Source organism: Sorex fumeus, unplaced genomic scaffold (assembly GCF_029834395.1).
Source record: "Sorex fumeus unplaced genomic scaffold, SorFum_2.1 ptg000131l, whole genome shotgun sequence".
Lineage (NCBI taxonomy): Eukaryota > Metazoa > Chordata > Mammalia > Eulipotyphla > Soricidae > Sorex > Sorex fumeus.
The window spans coordinates 31,390,785-31,413,558 of NW_026606188.1; the positions used below are offsets into that span (position 1 = coordinate 31,390,785).

A 22,774-nucleotide genomic window follows, 5' to 3' on the forward strand; every position below is an offset into this window, starting at 1 on the left:
ATCTCAGCTCACCTCAATAAAAGGCACCACAACCCAGTGTGCACCTCCAGCATGCACTGCAACCACTGTATGCGCAAACACCACAAATACAGTCGACCTCCGCAAGAGTGGGAGCACTGCAGCCAGGGGTGTGTGAGCTGCATGATTGCAATGACAAAGTGTAGAAAAGACGGTATATACCAAACAGAACTTCCTTGCACTGAGCAATATTCTGGTATGTTCAGACTTTTATGAATTCAAATAAAGATTTCGATTAAAATACAGCTACAGAGCTGGAGAGATAATAGAATGGGTAAAGAGCTTTCCTTGCATGTGCCGACCCGGGTCCAAACGCAGGCATCCCACATGGTTCACCAGGCACCGCCAGGATTAATTCCTGAGGACAGAGCCAGGAGTAACCCCTGACCTTGCTGGGTGTGGCCCCAAAACCAAAACAAAACAAAAACAAGAATATAGCTACAGAGCCAGGATATGGCTCAAGTGAGAAAGCACATGGCTGGAATCATGAAGCCACAAGTTATATCCCCAACAGGGCATGGCCAAGATAATATACTTACACTTTTCATTATTTTTTAGAAGCTGTTTGCTCTCTTCAAGTTTTTCAACTGTAGCTTCTAACTGCTCTTGTAATTTGCATACCTGAAATATGTTAATCCCATCAGTATAATAAAAACTAGAAAAACTGAAGATATGAATCACAGCTAGCTGACTTTTTTTTGCTAGTTGTCTCAATAATGAATTGGTTCACCTATGTAAGAAAATATATATACACATATATACAAATGCCCAAGACACGAGTCATAACTTATCGAAAATAGGCTAACTTCTACTGAATCTCAACCTATTCTTTTGAAAATAAAAGAAAAACGTTTTTTATTTTCTAATATAACAAAGTGAAAAAAATTTTAATTACATCTGGAAGAGGCTAAGAAATAGAATAGCGATTTAGACACATGCATAGGAAAGCTGACTTTGCCAAGTGTGGTCCAAGAGGTCCCTGAGAGCAACTACAGTGGCCCTGGTGGTCCATGGCACCCCAGGGCCCTTGCAGCACCATGTCCTTACGGACTGTAGCATTAAGCCATCAGCTCAGTTGACTGAGGACCTTCCCTATGGCCCACATGCCCACCGGGAACACTTAGCAAACTTCTCCTCAAAAATTCAAAATACACCTAAGGAAATTTTTCTACCTTGTAAATAAACACACAAACAAAATATTAGCTACCTCTTGTTCTTTAAGTCGGAGAGACTGTCCAACGTCTTGTAATTCTTTTTGTTCCTTTTGTAACTTTTCTTCCTTCTCAGCCAAGAGTTTCTCTTGTTGAATAGTAACTGTGTTTTTCAGTTTCAACTTACCCACTAGACTTTTCATATCCCCTTGTAACTTCTTGATAATTTCATTTGCCTGTAAAAGAATTTCATATGTATATTCTCATATGCTCCAAATAAACTGTTCATTATTTTAATAAAGTATTCAAAACAAACCTTAAGAAGTTCTGCTGATAATGATTTTATTGTAGCTTCAAGTTTTCCTAGTTGCATCTGATTTTTCTCACCATTTTCTTCTAAAACCACCTAATGTGGGCAAACAGAAAACATTAGGGCATTTGTATTTGCTTAGAAAAGTATCACTTGTAAATGTCATCATTAATTTGTTTAGAAAGTTTTAAAGAAGACCTTTTGTTCCTGAATTGTATCAAATGCTTCTTTTGTTCTTAACACAAGCTGGTCCTTATCCTTGATTTCCTGTTCTAAAACTGCCACCTTTGTTTGTAGCTGATTAATATGTTTCTCTTTTTCATGGCATTCAGCATCCAATGCAGAATTCTCTCTTCTCAGAGAGAGGACTTCTTGCTTGGTCCGCTGAAGGTCCTGTGAGGTCGAGGGGCCAAGAAAGATGAATTATGGTCTAACTTCTACTGAATCTAGTCCTATTCTTCTATAGAATTACAGAAAAGAGAAGCAGGCTCATCCGGCAGTTTATCATTAAAATGTTTTAAATATTTTTTGAAATCTAATAATGTTTTAAAGTTTTACTACCGGTTTTTTTTAAGGATCTAAAAAATTCTCTTTATAGTTGTAGGTAACTTGTGGATTTAGAATATATATAATTATAATTTAAGGCAGAGCGATAGCACAGCGGGTAGGGCATTTGCCTTGCCATAGCCGACCCGGGTTGGGCTCGAGGCCCCTGTCGCTCTCGGAGAGCCCAGCAAGCTACCAAGAGTATTCCGCTTGCACGGAAGAGCCTGGCAAGCTCCCTGTGCTGTATTCGATGTGCCCAAAACAGTAACAAGTCTCACAATGGAGACGCTACTGGTGCCTGCTCGAGCAAACTGATGAACCACGGGAGAAGAATGCTTCAGTGCAACAGTGCATAATTGTAAAATGCACTAATACCTAATTTAACTGCTGTAAGGGAAGAAAAATAAATCTTGATTAATGAATAAATGACTGTAACTTTTCAAAATTAGTATAATCAGAGGAGCTGGGGAGACAGTCCAAAGGGCTGGAGCATAAGCCTGGTATGAGGAGGCTCCCAGCTCAATCCCTCCACAGTGCCAGGTACAACCCAGGTGGTCCAGCACAACTGGGTTTACACAGTGAACAGCCTGGCTCAACAGCCTGGCCAAGGACTGCCCCGAAGCACTGCTTGTGATGAGTCAGAGTGAGAGACAGAGAAGCAAAAGCAGAGCCATGACAGGCTTAAAAAGAAGCCAGAAGAAGCTAGGCCTAGGTTTTGGTTCCAGAAATCCTGGAATTGAGCATAGATACCTGGAATTGAGACATGATTTCCCCGGAAGTGAGATAGCCATGGTGAGGTCAACTAAGGGTTACCAATCAGGTGCAGGTAGGGAGGTAGGGAAGCCTCCCCCGACCCATAAGCTTATATAACTCTTATGCAACCCTTATGTAAGAGGTGGACAGACTACGGCAAAAAGGGTGGTCCACTCATTCCAAGAAGGCTGCCACTGTGTCAGTGAGCTGGATGAGGGCCCTAGCTCAAGGTAGTCAATAAAGACCCTTTGCTTATTGCATGGTAACTTGTCTTTGTGAGATTCCTCTGGGGAGATCTCAGCCCAGTTTAACAAAAGCCATGCTCAAAAGCAACCTTTTCCTCTCTATTGTCCACCTCAGTATTTTCCAAGTGTCAGTGTTGGCCCAAAGGTATAGAAAGGTTAGAAATCAGGCTGGAGATTTGACTCAACAGTAGAACTCCACATTTCTGAGGCCCAGGTCCACGGCCCAATACTGAGAGGAAAAAAAAAAACCTGGAACTCACTGGTCTATACAGAGATTTGGTTTTTACAAAGAGCTCATACTATGCAGGTTTACACTTCTTTATGTATTATAAATATATTTCCATGTCAACAATAATCCATTTTTGATTATTTTTGTTCATTCCTTAAAGCAAAATTCAAATAATTAAAAATAAATTTTAAAAATCTAGATTACTTCCTAGTGAGTTAACTTGTATACCAGTACACAAAGGTCCAACATATATATTCCTAGATAGGTTTTTAATAAAAATTTTATAAAATAATTTTATAGTATCATATCAGAGTGGTTTTAGAAGTAAAGAATTTGGTATCACATAAATGTGGGTTCATTTGAATGATCTGAGGAATAACTTAACTTCCCTAAATCTCAGTTACCTCATCCGTCAAATAAAGAAGACCAACACTTAATTTTTAAAAAACCCTTTGTAAATACACAATATAATTTCTTGCATATAATAAATATTCAGTATCTAGAAATATTGTAAACAATAACAACAATGTTTTGGTGGTGTTAGAGATTGACCCTAGGGTCTCACATATGCAAGGCCTCTATAAATGAAGCAATTATTCTTAGCATACCTGAAATGTACAAGTTCATTTAAATTAAAAGAAATATTTTAGATTAGGTAAGTATCGACACAATGGAGCACTCTTGTTTATATACTGACCCATTTCAGAACGAAGAAATCACACAGCACTTTCTAACAAAACATTTCAATTATACAAGGTACTAGGTTTGCAAAAGGTAAAGCAGGTAGGCAAAAAAAAAAAAAAACTGAAGGCAATTACTGTGGGCAGAATGCTGTGAGAATCAACATCAACTCCATCAGGTTTTAGTTTCTATGCTTTAGGGCCAAGGGCAGCTCAGTGGTAGAATATTACTAGCATTGCATATGTTAAGATCCTGGGTTTAATTAATCTCTAGCACCTGGGGAAATGGAAACAGTACGTAGCGTTCCTACACATAAAAGACGGGTGAAATGGCACTGGTAGTCTCCGTATTTACATGATACAAATATGATAGACTACCAAAGCATCAACAAATGTGCCCCTATAACAAGACTATAAATATCCTTGCTTGAAAGAACAAAGCAGTACAAAACACAGGAAAATAACAGAGGGTTCCAATCTTATTCTTCCACCTACCTATTTTTGACCTTGGGCAAGTTACTTAACTCCCTGAATCTTTGATTCATCATCTGTAATATGAGGACAATAACAGGACCTACTTTAAAAGAACTGTTTTATGAATTAAATGGGACAGAGAAATCAAGAAGGATGCATGCCCTGCACATGGCAGATCTGGGTTCAATCCCTAGCGCCCCGAGCACACCAAGAGTGATCTTTGAGCACCGCCAGGAGTGGCCCCAAAACAAACAAAATAGAATTAAATGGAATAAGATGTAAAGAACTTAGAAGTGTCTGTCACTTCTAAGTACTGCTTAAGAACTGATTGATATGAATGCTCTCATTATTAGATGACACCAGACTTCATCTATTTGGTGTGCTAAGCAATCTGGGATATGGAACTAGCCCTGTCAATAGTCAATACCTACTGGTACTACACTAAAAATGAACAGAAAAGTCAAGATCCTAATGCCCCCAAATCCAAGATTATCCCAGTTCTATGCAAAATTAGCCCTTTCATTTAGCATAGTCTAGGGGCAGCTCTGGTTACATTCCAACCAGGCTCAGGAGACCATGCAATGCTTGGGGGAATCAAGTGGTATCAGGGATCAATCTGGGCATCCTACGTGAAAAGTCTAAGTTCCAGTCTGCTACGTTACCTCCCCAGCAGTAATTAATCCTTTTAATAAAAATCAAATTTCATATTGTGCTTTCTTGCATGGTTTGATCTGATTACCCTACCAACGGGTTCCTGTACCTTATACATACAAAGGAAAACCACCCACACAAGCTATAATGTATACTTCTAAAGTTGGAAGGTAGGAGAGAACAAATCCAACATCCAATACCTCTTCAACACTAGACAATTTTGCTTTAAGTTCTCTGATGGTAGAGTCTCCTTTATATTTCCTTTCAGTTAGGTCCTTATTAGCCGTCTCTAACTCAGACAACCTGTTTTGTAGCTGTTGGACATTTCGCTGATGGAGGGTTTCTAAATCTTTTTTCTGTTGTTCATGCTGTTGTTGGTATTGAACTTGTGCCTATTATGAAGCAAAAAATAATTTCAAAATTCAAATGAAAAATATACAAAGATCTGAAGAAAAAATATTAACCATACTAATTAATATTATTAGATTTCCTGTTCGAAATGTCTTATAACTAGAAAAAAGGGCAATAAGGTAAATTTACCACTAAAATCTTATTTATGCATACTATCTTTTTCCAAAACCCATATTATTATTAAAAGCATACGATTAGTTATTATTTTAATAATTATCAGTTATCATAATGTAAAGCATTATATGTTTATAAGTATATATAGTTATCCTAAACCCACATATGTTTAGAGTAGTGGTGTTTGAATTATATGGAAAGTGATACATGACAAAGTTAAAAGAACTAAAGGGACTGGAGCAATAGTACAGTGGGGTAAGGTGCTTGCATTGCATTTAGCCAATCTGGGTTCCATCCCTGACATGAGATATGGTTCCTAAAGCCCACCAGAAGTGATCCCTGAGCCAGGAGTAAAACATGAGGACCACCAGGTGTGTCTGCCCCAATAGCGCCACCCACCTCTGCATAAATAAATAAATAAAAATTTTAAAAACCCTCTGAAACAGTAGATATAAGATCTCATACCATGAATTTGGGTAAAAAAGCACTTTGAGTATCTTAAAAAATTTTAAGATTGGATTTTTGGTTTTGTTTTGGTTTATGGGTCACACCCAGCAGTTATTCCCAGCCCTGCACTCAGAGATCATTTCTGGCCAGGAACAGGGGACCACATGGGGTGCTGGGCAGTCGCATGCCTTCAAGCACCTTGGCTCTACCTTTAGGCTCAAGGCTCATCAGTATTTGTTTGAAATACCTTTATATCGGAGAGCCCGGCAAGCTACCGAGAGTACCTCACCCGCACGGCAAAGCCTGGCAAGCTCCCCGTGACGTGATGTGTTTCATATGCCAAACACAGTAACAAATCTCACAATGTTACTGGGCCCACTCGAGCAAATCGATGAACAACGGGAGGACCGTGACCTTTATATCAAGATTTTTGTTGCAGAATATCACACCCACAGTATCACAAATGCAAAGCATAATGTTTTGTTTTTACAACCAGAACATATATTCTTTTAATTCCTGGGGGGTTTTTTTGTGGGGGGGAGTTAAGGGGGAGTACACCCTGAAGTGCTCAGGATTTACTCCTGGCTCTGCACCCAGGGATCATCCCTGAGGGTGCTTGGGGGACTATGTACAGTGTCAGGAACTAGACCTGGGTTGGCCCCTGAAATAAAGATTCTTAATTTTCATTTTATACACTTCTGCAAGTTTGGAAATTTTATAGCAAACATGTTTTACTTTTGTAATGAACAAAATGACTTACCACACAAATGAAGCTACTTTTCAGGGTTTTAAAAAGTGTTCATACCTGCAAGGCTTTTTCTTTCTCGTTTGTCAATTCTTGAGAATGCTTATTTGACAATGCGGCTGTATGTGATGCCCATTCATTCCGTAATTTATCTAATTCTTGAATTTTTTCTGACAATGTCTGTAGTGGAGTTATACAAATTAAGACAATCTCTTAATTTTTTTATTAGAATATGGCAATACTTTACAATGCTATATAAAAATGGGATCAGTTTTTCAAGATATTTATAGCAGTTTCTTCAAAATCTATATTCTTCAAAATCTAGACAGATTTTTTAAGTTGAGAAAATAAAGATTAGAAGCAACGTCAGAGCTAAAGTGGAACACAGGTAAAGTCTACCCATGTTTATTTAACTGTTTTGTTAAATCTGGCTCTTCAACTGCTGATCCTCTCTTCCAACAGGAAGAAGGAAAGCAACCCATGGCCAGTGAGATAGTACAGAGTTCAGTCCCCAGCATTGGCACCACATATGGTCGCTGAGTACAGAGCCAGGAGTCAGCCCTGAGCATCACTCAGAGTGGCCCCCAAAATAAAAAGAAGCAACTCAAGTAAGTAGTCAAGAGGGGTAGTTCACTTATCTAACCTAGTAATACAGATTCCCAAGATGAACCAAGCTATGGAGCGTTATTTTCTGACTAAAACAATGCAGCTTATCAGATACTTTGATCCTTGAATTTCAAGGGCTAGCTATGCCTGAAATGATAATAAAGGTTATCAAAGGAATTTAATCTAAACATAACAGAAGGATGTAATAGATTTTGGAAATCAGGAACTGAGAAACTAGTTCAGACAAAAGGAACAGAGTAAAAGAAAACTAACTTTTGGAAGCAAATATACATGATATGATTTAACGAAGATTTGAAGGGAACAAGCCATAGATCAAAACAGTCTGGATGAAAAAAAAATCAAAGTGTTAGATTAAAATTATTAGCTGGTAAAGGAAAAGACAAGAAAGAGAAACAATTCAATGATAATATATTTTGAAGAAACACACCCACACACACAAAATCTTTGATTTGATTCAAGAAGCAATTCCAAGCGAATGTTTGGATGATGTTCAATGAAATTTGAATTACCTTTTGTGTAAAGTTCAGTTGCCTAGTAACATCATCAAGTGATTGCGTCAATGATAATTTTTCCTCCTATTTATAAAAATAGTATTATTATGCAGTTTACAATTTAATCATCTACAGTTATGCTACTCAGAGTAACAATGTATGGCATCAGCAAGACCCTGGTAGTTAATTACAAAGGCAGATTAAAATCTCATGCTTTACCTAAGACCTCTGAGTCAGACTCAGCAACACCATTACATTTTGAGATGCACTAATCTCAATGCATTTGATTAAAATACTTCTGAACCACAGAGAGCACAAACACAGGTTACAGGCAGCCAACCCAAGTTTAACCCCTGGCACTGCATATGGTCGCCCAGACTTACTATAAGTGATCCCTATGCACAGAGCCAGGAGAAAGATCCAAGCACAGCTAGTGTGTCCCAAAAACAAAATGCCCTAAAATTTTTATGATGCCTATCAATGTTATTTTCTTAAACTATCTACTTTATGAAGTAATCAGCTAAATAGTATAAATACTTGCTTCCACTTTCTTCCTTATGAAACCATATGCCTAAGGTGTCAGAAAATCAGTAAAATGCACTGGACCAATACAGCTCAAATCCTACCCCAGAGCTATCTTCACTGCAGCTTGTCTAAATAAAATGTCTGTTTTGTTAAGAAAATTTATTTTAAACCTGCACTTTAAAAAAAAAACATAAATGTACATCTTACCTTGCTACATTTTAAACAGCCTGCTAGAAATTTCTTTATTTCCACGTCATTTCCAGGTAAAAGTTTTAATGAGAGATGTGTGAGATGTTTAAAAGGATTTGTCTCTACTACATTTAAAAGGGCAGGTGAGTTATCCAAAATTGCCGATGGAGACACTAACTGTAGCAAAAACCTTGAAAAGAAGAGTGTCACGTTTGAACATGTTTATGAAATAATGAATCACAGGGTAAGGAAAGGAGGCATAATGGGAATGCAGATGCAAATACGAAAGAACTGCCCAAAATGGCAAAATGGGAAAGACTGATTCAATGGGGGAAATGGATGTACTGGGCAAGAAAACAGATCGACTGGAACAGCATCTGTATATATGTGTATTTATACATACACATCCATGTCCATGAGTTCCAAGTAAGTGGCATACAAAGGAGAGGCAACGAAGACAAAAAAAAAAAAAGGGAAGAGGGAGATGCCTATGGGATGCCTTCAATGCCCAGCACCCTCAACAGCATCTGCTGCACCACAGGGTTCCCTAAGCACCACCAGATTGTGGACCTGGTAATCCCCAGCACCACTGGGTGAGAGCACTGAGTTGCAAGTCCCGTATCCAGGCCACAAACACTACTACAGAGGCAGGTCCCCCGAACACCCTAACCAATTTTTTAAAAAGCTTTAACATCACTAAAACCATGGAAGTAGATAACAACTCCTGAAGTCCCTGAAAAATTATCTGAAAAACTGACAATTTACAAATACAAACAAAAATTTGAGATGTAATCTGTATGAATGCTGAGAATAATCAGTCAAAATTGCTAAGGGAAAGCTCTCCTTTATAGACTTATACCTAATAATATAGAAATAAAAAATTATAAAATAATTTTTATAGGTCCTAATGAAATTTACTGTTTCAAACAACAGTCAATGAAATCATTAGTTAAAGGGTTGGTAAACAATAAAGATTGGATCAAGCCTCACCACCGGATGAATACAAACATACACTAACTCAAAATCTTATTTTTCTCTTTTTTCTAAGTTATTATACAATCATGTTTTATATTGTAAAATATTTCAAATGTGTCAAATGGCTTTGTCCAAATATACAAGTTGGACAGCGCCAAATATAAAAATTAAGAGGAAATATTTGATTTTTACTGTAAGTTGTTAAAACCTGAGATTTAACATAGCCCTAGTCTCAGTTTTTATGAATCAGAGTCTTTCCTATTCTTTACAGCAGGAAGGGTGTTTGCTTTGCATGTGGCTGACCTAGGTTTGATCTCTGGCATCCCATGTGGTCCCCTGATGACTGCCAGTAGTAATTCCTGAACGCAGAGACAGGAGTAACCCCTGAGCATCACTAAGTGAATGTTTCTTTAAAAAAATTTTTTTTAAAAAGAAGATGTCTATTTTAAAGCTATTACTATCTTCTATTTATTTTTTAAAATTTTTTTTTCCTTTTTGGGTCACACCCGGCGATGCTCAGGGATTATTCCTGGCTCATGCACTCAGGAATTGATCCTGGCGGTGCTCAGGGGACCATATGGGATGCTGGGAATCAAACCTGTGTTGGCTATGTTGGCTGCGTGCAAGGCAAACGCCCTACCCGCTGTGCTATCGATAGCACAGCGGGTAGGGCGTTTGCCTTGCACGCAGCCAACATGGCCGACTCGAGTTCGATTCCTCCTTCCCTCTCAGAGAGCCTGGCAAGCTACCGAGAGTATCTTGCCCGCACAGCAGAGCCTGGCAAGCTACCCGTGGCGTATTCGATATGCTAAACACAGTAACAATTAAGTCTTACAATGGAGACGTTACTGGGTCCGCTCGAGCAAATCGAGGAACAACGGGAGAACCGTGACTATCTTCTATACTTAACAGAAGATATAGAAGATATTCTGTCATCAACTTGGTAGTCAAAGAAGGGCTTGACTTGAGAAAAGCTTAATAATATTTTGCTCTCATGACACTTACCTTGGAATTTCTTTGGCATATTCTTGAGTACACTGCTGAAGCAGATCAATAAATTTTTGTGGGAAAGCTAAGAAGTCCACCAGAAGACCTTGCTGAAATTTTAAACTACACAGAGAACAAGAAAAAAGATTTTTTAAAGATAGCACAGTGGTAGGGTGTTTGCCTTGCACGTGGTCGACCCAGCCCAGTCGGGTTCAATTCCTCTGCCCCTCTTGGAGAGCCCGGCAAGTTACGGAGAGTATCTCGCTCGCACAGCAAAGCCTGGCAAGCTACGCATGATGTATTCGATATGCCAAACACAGTAACAAGTCACAATGGAGATGTTACTGGGCCCGCTCAAACAAATCAATGAACAAGAGGAGGACAGTGACAGTGAAGCACTATATTTAATTATAATTACGTTATTATATCTGATTCTTGTTTTAATTTATAGTCATCTAATAATTGCCAGTTATAATGAAGAATTAAGTCAGAGAACTTTGATTTTAGTAGATTTTATTCAATTTCAAGAGAAAAACAGTAAATTTAGCTATAGCTCCAAATTTCTGACCTATCTCATACAGAACTCTAATAGCCCAGGAAACATTTACTTTCAAATCAATTTGTGTTTCCCTAGTATCTTAGTGTTCCTAATAGGTATTTCAAAAAGAGCCCCAGACCACAGATATGGTCCAGTGGAGAGACAGGTTGTGCCCTGGATAGAAGTCCTGGTTTTGAGTCCTGACACTACACAAAAAAAAAAAACAAGAAAACAAAGCAGTACCACCAGATTCATTAAAACCTAGACATCTAGGTTAAAAATAAAGAGCAGAAAAAGAAGTTTAGTTACCTCTGAAAATCCTCCTCAGATATAACCAAGTTATACAGAAAAAATGGATCTGAATCATCAGTCAGACGAATAACTAAGTCCTAAGAAGAAAAAAAAGTTTTAACATCTTTAGTAGAGCTGATTTTGAAGTATTTTCTTTTCTCTTGTAAGCTAAACTATGTAAGAACATCAATGCTTCTCTATCTAAAATAACCTGCTTTCTGTTGCTGCAGGGTTTTCATGACAGGGAGAGAGATACTTACTAGTCGCTGAGAGCCACATGCTGGGGGGGCCTAGGGCTGATAACTAAATGCTTCAAGTTCAAAGAGTGACAGAGCAGCAAAGGGAAGGGTGCTTGCTTTGCACACAGCCAGCCCGGGTTTCCCACATGGTCCCCCAAACACCATCAAGAGTAATTCCTTAGTCCCCCTGAGCACTGAGCACCCCCACCACCACAACCACCAATAAAATGAACATCATGAGGCTAGAGTGATAGTACAGCGGGTAGGGCATTTGCCTTGCACGTGGCCAACCCGGGTTTGATTCCCAGCATTCCATGTGGTCCCTGGAGCACCACCAGGAGTAATTTCTGAGGGCAGCACCAGGAGTAATCCCTGTGCATCGCTGGATGTGACCCAAAGAGAAAAAAAAAAGAGCATCATCTGATGAGAGGCTTAGGAAAAATGGGCTCAGTCCTTGCTACCATGACAAAAATACTCTACCAATGGCCACATCTTATTCAACTGCATTTTAAGTATCCCTGTAGTTAATGCCTGGCATTTTGAAAGTGGCATATCCAACAGGGGAAATGACAATCACCCACCCTAGAAAACAAAGGAACATTTGTCTCTCTGGCAGATGACAGGGATATCAGGTGACAAATTTCCAGGGCTTCATCCTAAAACCTATTCTCTCCTATTCCAAAGGGGATCCCATCTGTTTCCAGCTTCAAATGAAGTTAAGCACTTTTCACAAAAACCACTTTCCCGGCAGTCAAATTTATAGCAAGGGATCTTCACAGCAGTGAAAGCTTATTAAAAAGTACAGACCTCATGTAGAGAATAATGGTTTAAAACAATCAGGCACAGCAAAAAAGAGAGTGGAGGATTAACAAAGTAAGAGGAAGTTTCCACTTTGAAATAAAATCTTGTGGTCACAGATGAACTGGCAGGATCCTAGAAACACCTGATTCACTTACAGTAGAAATAGAAAATCAAGAACAACGGACTAACAGGTCAGACATTTTTATAACCTCTATCCTGGAAAATAAGCAATCTGGGTATTTGTTCAGAATGCCCAGCTCTGAAAGAGATTCTATTTAAGTCCTTCCTGAGATTCACCCCAATATGCTATAAAATATTGTCATGCTACTAATAACTGCTAGGTCTGATCTTTTTCAAAGCTGTCGCAGAATAAAACATGCCGTATTTCTTACCTCTCCTATCTCCCTCCTTATCCATTATTGACCCATGATAGTGAAAATCATATAGAATGTTCTATGCTCTTTTTTTTTGAGGTGGGGTTGGGAAGACTTTCAGCCATACCCGGCAGTGATCAGGGCTTGATCCTGGCTCTATGCATAAGGATCACTTCTGGTAATGCTCAGAGGAACATATGCAATGCCAGGATCAAACTGGGGCTGGCTTAGTGCAGGACAACTGCCTCACCTCTGTACAATCTCTTTGGCCCAAAAATCAGATAGGATGTTCTAAATATCCTCTTTTCAAAGGGCAACGTAAAAGATTAAAAAACATAACATCAGGGTGGCAGGAGGGATACTGGGAACATTGGTGGTGGAGAATGGGCACAGGTGGAGGAACATGAACGAACATTGGATGACTGAAATGTAATCATGCAAATTTGTAAGTCTGTAACTGTATCTCACAGTGATACATTAAAATTAAAGAAATGTAAAAAAAAAAATTGCAGCAGTGAATCAATTCATTTTGTTCTAACATTTACAGCATGAAATGCCAATTCTATAGGATGTATTCTAGCAATTTTTAAGTGCATTAAGCAAACCTAAAAAAAAGCCTATTGTATGCCTTAGAATTTTATGACAGGGCTGGAGTGATAGCACAGCGGGTAGGGCGTTTGCCTTCCACGCGGCGGACACGGGTTCGATTCCCAGCATCCCATATGGTCCCCTGAGCACCGCCAGGAGTAATTTCTGAGTGCATGAGCCAGGAGTAAGCCCTGTGCACCGCCGGGTGTGATCCAAAAAGCAAAAAAAAGAAAAAAAAAAGAATTTTATGACATACGCAAAATAATTTTGTAATTCTACTGAATTCTACTACCCCAGACTTGCACATTACATAAAAATCCCAGAATTAAAACTAAGATAGTCTGACAGATCTCATATTCTTCAAGCACAAAAACAATTATAATGTACATCAAATACCATTATTACAAGGACAGAATAAAATACCAACCTTTCTGTGAACTGGATTGGAAACTGATTGTAGTTCAATGCTCACTCTCACACTTACTCTCCTGGTGACAAGATATGAACAGCTATCAGAAACATTTGCATGATTACAGTCATTTATATTAGCTAAGGTTTTCATCTTAAGCTTTTTGGTGGGGGTGGTAGGGAGAAAGAGGAGAGAGGGGAGAGGGGAGGGAGGGGGAGAGGGGGGGAGAGAGAGAGAGAGAGAGAGAGAGAGAGAGAGAGAGAGAGAGAGAGAGAGAGAGAAATATTAAGAGTGCAGGATGTGCAGGCAGAATGCCCTGGTCTGTGTGCTGTTGTTAATTTTGGGTTGGAGTGCTGCTTTTAGGACACGCCCTGGCCTTGTTCAGGACTTGGCCCCAGCTTTATGCTCAGTACTCATTCCCTATAGCGCTTAGAGAACCACAGAGCACAACCACACCCTCTTCACTATCTTTCTGGCCCTGGGAGACCTAGGGTGATGCCACTCCGCATGGAATCCCGAGCACTGCAGAGTGACTCCCAGGTCACTGACGTTCCCTAACATTAAGAAGAGATCCTTTAGAAAAACACACTGGATTTTAAGATTGCCTTCTTGTTCTACTAATAAACAATTAAATTTTTCTCCCCGTGTAAAATGAGGTTTTAAGAATTAAATGGGATAAAATGATGTGAAAAGCCTAGTAGTACCCTGTTACTTAATTCACTGCCCTGATTCTAAAATAGCACCAATGGAAAAACTCAACCATCAATTTAATATGCAATTCATTTGAAAAAGACAAAATATTTTAATATTTTTGCAGTGGTTAGAATCAGGTATTAATGAAAACATTCTCTATCCTTGGACATGTAGGAAATGTATTTTATTTTTTCAGATTTAAAAACTACAACTCCTCCAGGCTGGAGCAATAGCACAGCGGGTAGGGCGTTTGCCTTGCACGCAGCCAACCCAGGTTCGATTCCCAGCATCCCATATGGTCCCCTGAGCACCGCCAGGGGTGATTCCTGAGTGCAGAGCCAGGAGTAACTCCTGAGCACCGCCGGGTATGACCCAAAAAGCCAAAAAAAAAAAAAAAAACGAACAAACAAAAAAAAACTACAACTCCTCAACATATTCTCTGAGACAGAGCCATACAAGTATAGCGAATAAGTTTATTATCTATCATAGAATAACTCTAAATCAATGGGGTTTTTTTGTTTTTTTTTTTTTGTTTTTTTGCTTTTGGGGTCACACCTGGCGATGCAAGGGGTTACTCCTGGCTCTGCACTCAGGAGTTACTCCTGGCAGTGCTCAGGGGATCATATGGGATGCTGGGAATTGAACCCAGGTCAGCCGTGTGCAAGGCAAATGCCCTACCCACTGTGCTATCTCTCCAGCCCCTAAATCAATGTGTTTTTTTGTTTGTTTGTTTGCTTTTTTGGGTCACACCCAGCAATGCTCAGGGGTTACTCCTGGCTTTGCACTCAGAAATTACTCCTGGTGGTGCTTGGGGGAATCATATGGGATGCTGGGGATCAAACCCGGGTTGGCCGCGTGCAAGGCAAACGCCCTACCCGCTGTGCTATCACTCCCGCCCCTCTAAATCAATGTTTCACGACCTTTTACGACCTTTCTGTTGGGCCCTTCCAACCTTGTTTCCATCCTGCACCCCCCTTCTACCCCCATTCCTACTCTTAGGCTCCCAGTCCTGTGCTGTGACCTCCCCCCAACCATTTACACTACTTTCACCTGTGGCCACTCAAAATATCCTGGGTGGCTACACCTGGCTGACCAATACCGCTCTAAATCATGAGACAGATTACAGCTTTTACATTCTTTCCTACATCTTATAGAATCCAGTATTTAAAGGTGCTAGGAGCATTAATAAAAACTGTGCAAAAAATGTTTAAATACTTCAGGAATGAAAGTAAAAACTGGGGTAAAAAAATTACCAAGTGGCTCTCAAACTTTTTAAATTAAAATTAAATAACAGGTCAGAGCACTAGTACTGCAAGTTGGGTTGCATGTGGCTGACCTGGGTTCCATCCCCAGCACCCCACAGAGTCCTCTGAGCCAGTCAGGAGTAAATCCTGAGTACAGAGTCAGGAGTAATCCCTGAGCACCACTGGATGTACCTCCTCCCACCCTCCCAAAATTAATAACAACAGCTTACCTACTGTCTAGGGAAATAAAATTAACAAAAAGTATTCATTCCAAAAAAAAAAATTTGATGGGGGAAGGATACACTCTGTGGAGTTCAGGACTTACTCCTGGTTCTGCCTTCAGGGATACTCGGGGCAGTGTACCAGGAAACCATACTGGGCACCAGGGAGGGAAACTAAGATTGCAGCCTGCAAGGCAAGAGTCCTACCTGCTGTACTCTCTATCTCGTCAGGTCCAAGAATTTGTTCAATTTAAGTTATTCTTTTAATGCTAGTTTTTCCTTTTGTTTTTTTATGGGCCATACCAGCAAACCTCATCCTAACAGGGAGAACTCGTGGTTTAGGGTTCATTCCAGAGGTCCTCAGGACCCAGCAGGGCCATCTGTTTTAAACCTTTCCCACATTCTATACTTGCATGCTAGAGAAATTTGAAAACATAGATGTAGCAATTACATGTTGATAGAAAAACTAGGAAATGGTCAATTAACTAAAGCTAAAATAAATTGCTTTGACAGTTTTTCATGTTTTATAATGTTTTAAAACATGTCATTTTGAGGGCAAGAAAGACTGTACAGGGCTTAAGGCCTTCCACACAACACCACCAGTTCAATCTCCAGCACCATATCAGGTTCCCCAAGCACCACCAGCAGTTGATCCCGAACACAAAGCCAGGAGCAAATTCTGAGTACTACCAGGAGAGATCCAAACAGTTCCTTCAATAAATAAAACAGGTCAACTTGGGACAGGAGAGCTAGCTAGCTCAAAGGGCTGAGGTGCAAGCAAGCCATGAGGAGCCTTGGGGTGGATATTTGACACTGTTGGATGTGGCCCCCCAACAAAATAAAACCAACCCCAAGAAAAATCATTTTAGTTCTTATTGAACATAAATTTGAATACCAAATTATTGGATATTAACCCTTTTAGGCTTCATCAGTGAAATGCCCCTTTTGCTCCTTCCAGAGAAGCTTAACGTGCTCTTGCTAGCATCCCAAATTCAGTTAATCTTTAACCTATCCTTGTCTCGGTTCCCCAAGTTAGTTTTGATTACTTATAAGCCAAACTTTCTGGTAATTCTGGACTTTGTATTTGTAGTGTTTTGTATTTGAAGTGCTGTGTATTTGTACCTGCTTTTCTATTTCCCCTATAATCTTTTTATATTTTACTATAAAGCAATGTTCTTTGGTTAAACATAGAAAGACCGCTAATGCTATACTCCTAATATTCAGGAGTTGATTGACTGAAATATATCTACTTTTGAGTATTGGTCAAATTATTTGACTCAGGCATCAGTTGCTATAGTTCCTAACAACCCAAAAGGGAGGTGGGGGACTGGGGTGAGTGGCATCGAAATGGGACAATCTAGAAAGCATAAATGCATGGTCTTGATGCAAGCTGTTATGACTTAAGAGACAGGACTCCCATGGAGAAGGACAAGCTGAACTGGCTTGAAAAGACTTAGTCTGGGATTTACAGTAAAAGCCTTGCTTGCTCTCAGAGCCCAGAGAACTAAGTGTTGGGATCTATGTCTCTTACTGCACTTATCCAAAAAACTGCAAGCATTGGTGAGAAGTAAACTTATCACAATCACAAATCACAAATCATCCTGTTAATCGTCGATTGCCTCGAGCAGGCCCCAGTAACGTCTCCTTCATCCTAGCCCTGAGATTATATTCAAGGCTCTTTAGGAGAATGAGACCCATCATTGTTACTGGTATTTGGCATATTGGGTACGCCACAGGGAGTTTGCCAGACTCTGCCGTGTGGGCAGGTTACATTCGGTAGCCTGCCAGTTTGTCCAAAGTAGGAATGAGATAATAAGATGTCATAATAAGATGTCGCGCGGTCGCAAATGCGGCCGCGCAGTTCCGGGAGCTGGATTTTATAGTCTCTGAGTCTTGGCCGTTGATGGGATTACACGGCGCCAGGGGGCCAATTGGTGGGTGTGACCCACCAAGTAAACTTAATTGTATAACATATACACTAGAAGAAAAGACAGAAGCAATGTAGATGTCCCTGGGAGACAGTGTGTCTCCTTGAGTTAATCTCCCCAAGAAAATTGCCTTTACCAAACGTTTTGCGTTAATTTCTAAAGACTTGCCTCTGCCAACTGTTTTTTTTTTAAAATTTTTTCTTTTTTTTATTAGTGAAAAACCATGAGGTACAGTTATAGGCTTACAAATTTTGTGCTTGGATTTCAGTTATACAATGATCAAGTGCCCATCCCTCCACCAGTGCCCGTCATCCATCCCCACGGGTCCCAGCATCCCTCCCCCACCCTTCATCCCCCCCCCCCCCCGCCCCCCCGTCCCATCCTGCCTCTGTGGCAGGGTATTCCCCCTTGTTCTCTCTCTCTTCTTTTGGGTACTGTGTTTTGCAAGAGAGGCTTTGAGTGGCAATCATGTTTGGTCTATCGACTACTTCTAGCATGCTTCTCCCACCCTGGGAGGGCCCTCACAACACCCTTCATTTGGTACTCTCTTTATCTGAGCTTCCTTTTCACCTAGAGCCTGTGGCTGGCCTTCCATTCATGGAGAAAGACTGCATTCATCTGGGGAACATAAAGCAACAAAAAGGGAGATTAACACCCAGGAATGTCTGCCAACTGTTTTATCTCTGTAAATGATCAATCATACCTATGTCCTTACCTCAACCCCCCCGCAGATGGTCTATAAGTCTGCTAGCAGCTCTGCATTAAATGGGCCATTTTGACCATCAGGCTGTAGTCCCCCTTCTCTGTCTCTTTGCTGGGGAGGCCTGGGGAGGATGGGAGGCGGCTCTTGACCACCAAATGTATGTGCAGCACACACATATTTTGTGAAGTCACTAAATCGTAGATTTTATACCAAGTTACCAAAATTTGCCTTTGTAAAAAAAAAATAACAAGCTGGGCCCAAAGTGATAGTACAGCAAGTAGGACACTTGCATGTGGCCAACCAAGGTTCAATTGCTGGTACCCCCAACCCCCACCAGGAATTAACCCTGATGCAGAGCCAGGAATCAGTCCTGAGCACTGCCAGGACTGATAAACAAAAACAAACTGATAGCCCATAAACAAAACAAACAAAATCCTTAAAAAATAATTTTAAAAAATAAACAAACAGCACTAGTGAGCAGCACAATGAGAAAATTATCTTTTTTTATAAAAAAGATGCTTGGTTTCTATTTTTCTAGTATGCAGAATATTAGTCTTGTTGTTGTTTTTTATGGTCTGCGGGCCACATTCCCCAGTGCTCTGGGTTTACTCTTGCGTCTGTGTTCCAGGATCACTCCTGGTGGTGCTCAGGAGACAATATGCAGTATCAGGGATCAGATCGAGGTCAGCCATGCTCAAAGCAAGGACCTTAACCCTCTCTAACCTGTGACTCATATTAGATGACAACTTCAATTTCATTGAATCATTCTTTGGAGGAAAATGCTTTCATTTTGTAAAATTAGTGGATTGAATTAGGTCTGTGAAGATCTTTTCTGATTAAAAAAAGTCATTATGTAGGATTTTCACTTTCGGGTAGGGCGTCTGCCTTGCACGCAGCCAACATGGCCGACCCGAGTTCGATTCCTCCACCCCTCTCAGAGAGCCCGGCAAGCTACCGAGAGTATCTCGCCCGCACGGCAGAGCCTGGCAAGCTCCCTGTGACGTATTCGATATGCCAGACACAGTAACAACAAAGTCTCCAATGGAGACGTTACTGGGCCCGCTGGAGCAAATCGATGATCAACGGGAGGGGTAGTTTTTTCAATTCATAATTCCACAATAAGGAAATGGTGATTTCATTTTAAAAAACCTGTCAAGCCTGAAAATCTGGCATGTTTGTAGACCACGTGGTGCCAGGGATCAAATCCCGGATCCAGCACGCAAAGCACGAGCTCCAGCTCTCTCAGTACTCTCCCTGGGCCCCTAATAAAGTATCCTAAACAGAATATTGAAACTTTTTAACAATAATCTTCCAATAATAATAAAAATTCTTTTTTATTCTTTTATTTTCTATTTTCTTTCATTTCTATATTCTTTTTATATATAGAAAGAATATTTTATATATTTACATATTGCATGTAGAACATATTTTATATAGAGAATATTATATATTTTATATATAGAAAAAATACTTCTATATTCTTATATTACAATGATACAACAGTAAATATTTTTAGTATAGCTCAAACTTTTTTTTCTTTCCCTTTTCCCCTTCTCTGAGCCAGACAGCAAACCTTCAGTATCATAGTCTAAATTACTATAAGCATTAGATGTTGAAAGAACTATAGATTAAATCTAATACTCATATTAAACTTCAAAAATCCCACAAAGACATAGCTTCCAGAAAAATCTGAGCTTTCAGAGAACATATGATCTAAAATCATAAATATTACCACCTCTGCTGCAATGATCAATGTCATAAGAGCAATAAAAATCAAATCAATGGACCAGAGAAATAGTACAGTGAGTTCAGAAGCTTGCCTTGCAAGCTGCTGATGCTGGTTCAATCCCCAACACCACAAACGGTCCCTCCACATTTACCAGAAATGATCCCTGGGCACAGAGCCAGGAGTAAGCCCTGAGCAGAGCTAGGCTAGCCCCCAAACCCCAAAATACATAATACCCCCCAAATCAATAAAAGCTCAATTAAAAATGCTAGCTGCTAAGGCATATGCTTTGTATGATTGAAACCCTGGGCTTGAGTCCTGGCACCTCACAAAAAAAGTTCTTTCTCAAAACAGAGGTCACGGGGTTGGAGTGATAGTACAGCAGGTAGGGCGTTTGCCTTGCATGCAGCCGACCTAGGTTCTATTCCCAGCATCCCATATGGTCCCCTGTGCACTGCCAGGAGTCATTCCTGAGTGCACGAGCCAGGAGTAACCTCTGTGCGTCACCGGGTGTGACCCAAAAAGAAAAAAAAAAACCACAGAGGTCACACTCTGGACAATGCATGCATCTACATGAAATCTTCCCTATCAGTTACATTTGGCATTCACACAACCAGACTCAAGCCTACCTCTGTCACCTAGTAGCCATGGTCTGAAACTCAGTTCAAACAATAAAAGCTACTCTAAGCCAGGTACTGCTCTGGGTGCTAGGGAGACAAACAGAAATAAACATGGTCTATGTCCTCAATTTAAGATTAAATGGCTTGCCCCGGATTTGCTTTGAACTGAATTTTAGGGCTTCAAGTGAAGGCTAGGAAGTGGTAATAACACTTACTGAGCATATATGCTACTAAGTACTGCAGTAGAGGATACACGTATGTAAGTCTTCACTTAACCAAAAACTTAAGTAAACATTCTCTCCAACACACAAAGGAAGAACCTGAGACTACAGCTACAATCCTTGTTAAGGTGACACTGTAGGTTACTTCAAAGGATATTAAGTGTTCCTGTGAGACTGGGGGGGTGGGGGGGGTTAGGTAACAAAAATGATCCAGTCTGGCGGTGTCCATCATAGGTTGTATCACTACCCTCCAGAGAGAATACTTTAAGCTTTACCACTGTCTCAACTAAATGTCCTTCTTCTCTCCGGCTTCAATAAAGCTATAACTTCATGCAGCATTTATATTTTATTCATAATAGTATCTAGTGAATGCTAATTATGTTGCCGGCACTGTTCTAGGCATCTTATATATAAAAAATCATTTCATGCACATAATCCAGTGAAGTGAATACTTGCATCTTTCATTCATCTTCTCTTCCTGAAGCATAATTTCATCCTTTTTTATTCCTCAGCCTTTCGTATACCTCTTTGCCTTCTTATTTTGATTTTAAAATGCAGCAAAGAAGATTTTAAAAAGAGGGGCAAAATCATACTAAGTGGCAGAACTGGGGCTTAAATATAATCTGGTCCCAAAGCCTAAACTTCTAAACTGTGCTAGAGTTTAGAAGAACTCTCAGTGATTTTGTTTCCCCTATTAAAGTGGAAATTCTTTGAGGGCTGGAATAACTGAGTTTTCTATAGCTAGTAGATAGGTAAGAAAGAAGTTATATAGTCTTAGCATATAGGACAGTTTCTGATAAATATGCATTTAAAGACCTGCACTGGCCTTGAGTAGTTAATTCAACAGGATGAACTGCTTGTCCTATAGGTCAGGGATCAGCAGCTTTTTCAGAAAAGGGCCAGAGAACAAGTATTTTAGGCTCAGCAGGTTCTAAAGCTTCTGTTGTGATTTCTTACCTCTACCCTTATAGTTCTATAAAGAGCTATAAATGATTCTTAAATCAACATGGCTGTGTTCCAATAAAGCTGTGGTGACAAGTGTAAGCGGTGATACTGAGTCTGATTCACTGATCTGGGCTTACGTGACAGACTCCATGAACAGGCCAGGAGAGCGCTTGAGTGGCAGCACAGGCCACACATAAACTAGACCCTGAACTAAAGACTACTCCAGCCCAAAATCAAAACAAAAAGGCAAAGGAGTATACGAAAGGCTGAGGAATAAAAAAAGGATGAAATTATGCTTCAGGAAGAGAAGATATAACGAGATGGAGAAAAGTCATATTAAAAAATGTAGGGGCAAAAAAAAAAAGTAAAGGCCAACAAGATAGTTGTATGCACAGAGTTCATGCTTTGCATTCAGGAGGTCCAACTTTTAGCCCCCCCAAATTCATGGTTCCAGCAAACACCTTTGGGACCCTCTCACCAGCCAGCACAGGAAAAGTCAGCACTGCATAGAGCAGGAAAACCCCCCAAGGACCACCAGATGTGCTGGCAAAACAATCAAAATGAAGAAACTCATTTCATAGAAATGTTCTAACTTAACTCATCTAAAATAGTCTCCTTGATATTTAATCAATATAAAAATGATTGAGAGGTCAGGGAGCTAGCTC

General features: G+C 40.0%; 1 protein-coding gene across 1 annotated transcript in view; it reads right to left on the reverse strand.

The window, feature by feature from the left end:
• The window catches only part of SASS6 (SAS-6 centriolar assembly protein), a 33,200-nt gene that overhangs the window by 8,391 nt on the left and 2,035 nt on the right, over window positions 1-22,774 (reverse strand). Inside the window, exons 2-12 of the mRNA XM_056106534.1 lie at window positions 13,827-13,887; window positions 11,416-11,495; window positions 10,587-10,691; window positions 8,625-8,796; window positions 7,911-7,976; window positions 6,835-6,954; window positions 5,258-5,449; window positions 1,678-1,872; window positions 1,486-1,575; window positions 1,226-1,405; window positions 558-639 (exon numbers count right to left, since the gene is read on the reverse strand). Coding sequence (XP_055962509.1) covers window positions 558-639; window positions 1,226-1,405; window positions 1,486-1,575; window positions 1,678-1,872; window positions 5,258-5,449; window positions 6,835-6,954; window positions 7,911-7,976; window positions 8,625-8,796; window positions 10,587-10,691; window positions 11,416-11,495; window positions 13,827-13,887 — 1,343 coding nt within the window. The remainder of the gene's footprint in view (window positions 1-557; window positions 640-1,225; window positions 1,406-1,485; window positions 1,576-1,677; window positions 1,873-5,257; window positions 5,450-6,834; window positions 6,955-7,910; window positions 7,977-8,624; window positions 8,797-10,586; window positions 10,692-11,415; window positions 11,496-13,826; window positions 13,888-22,774) is intronic.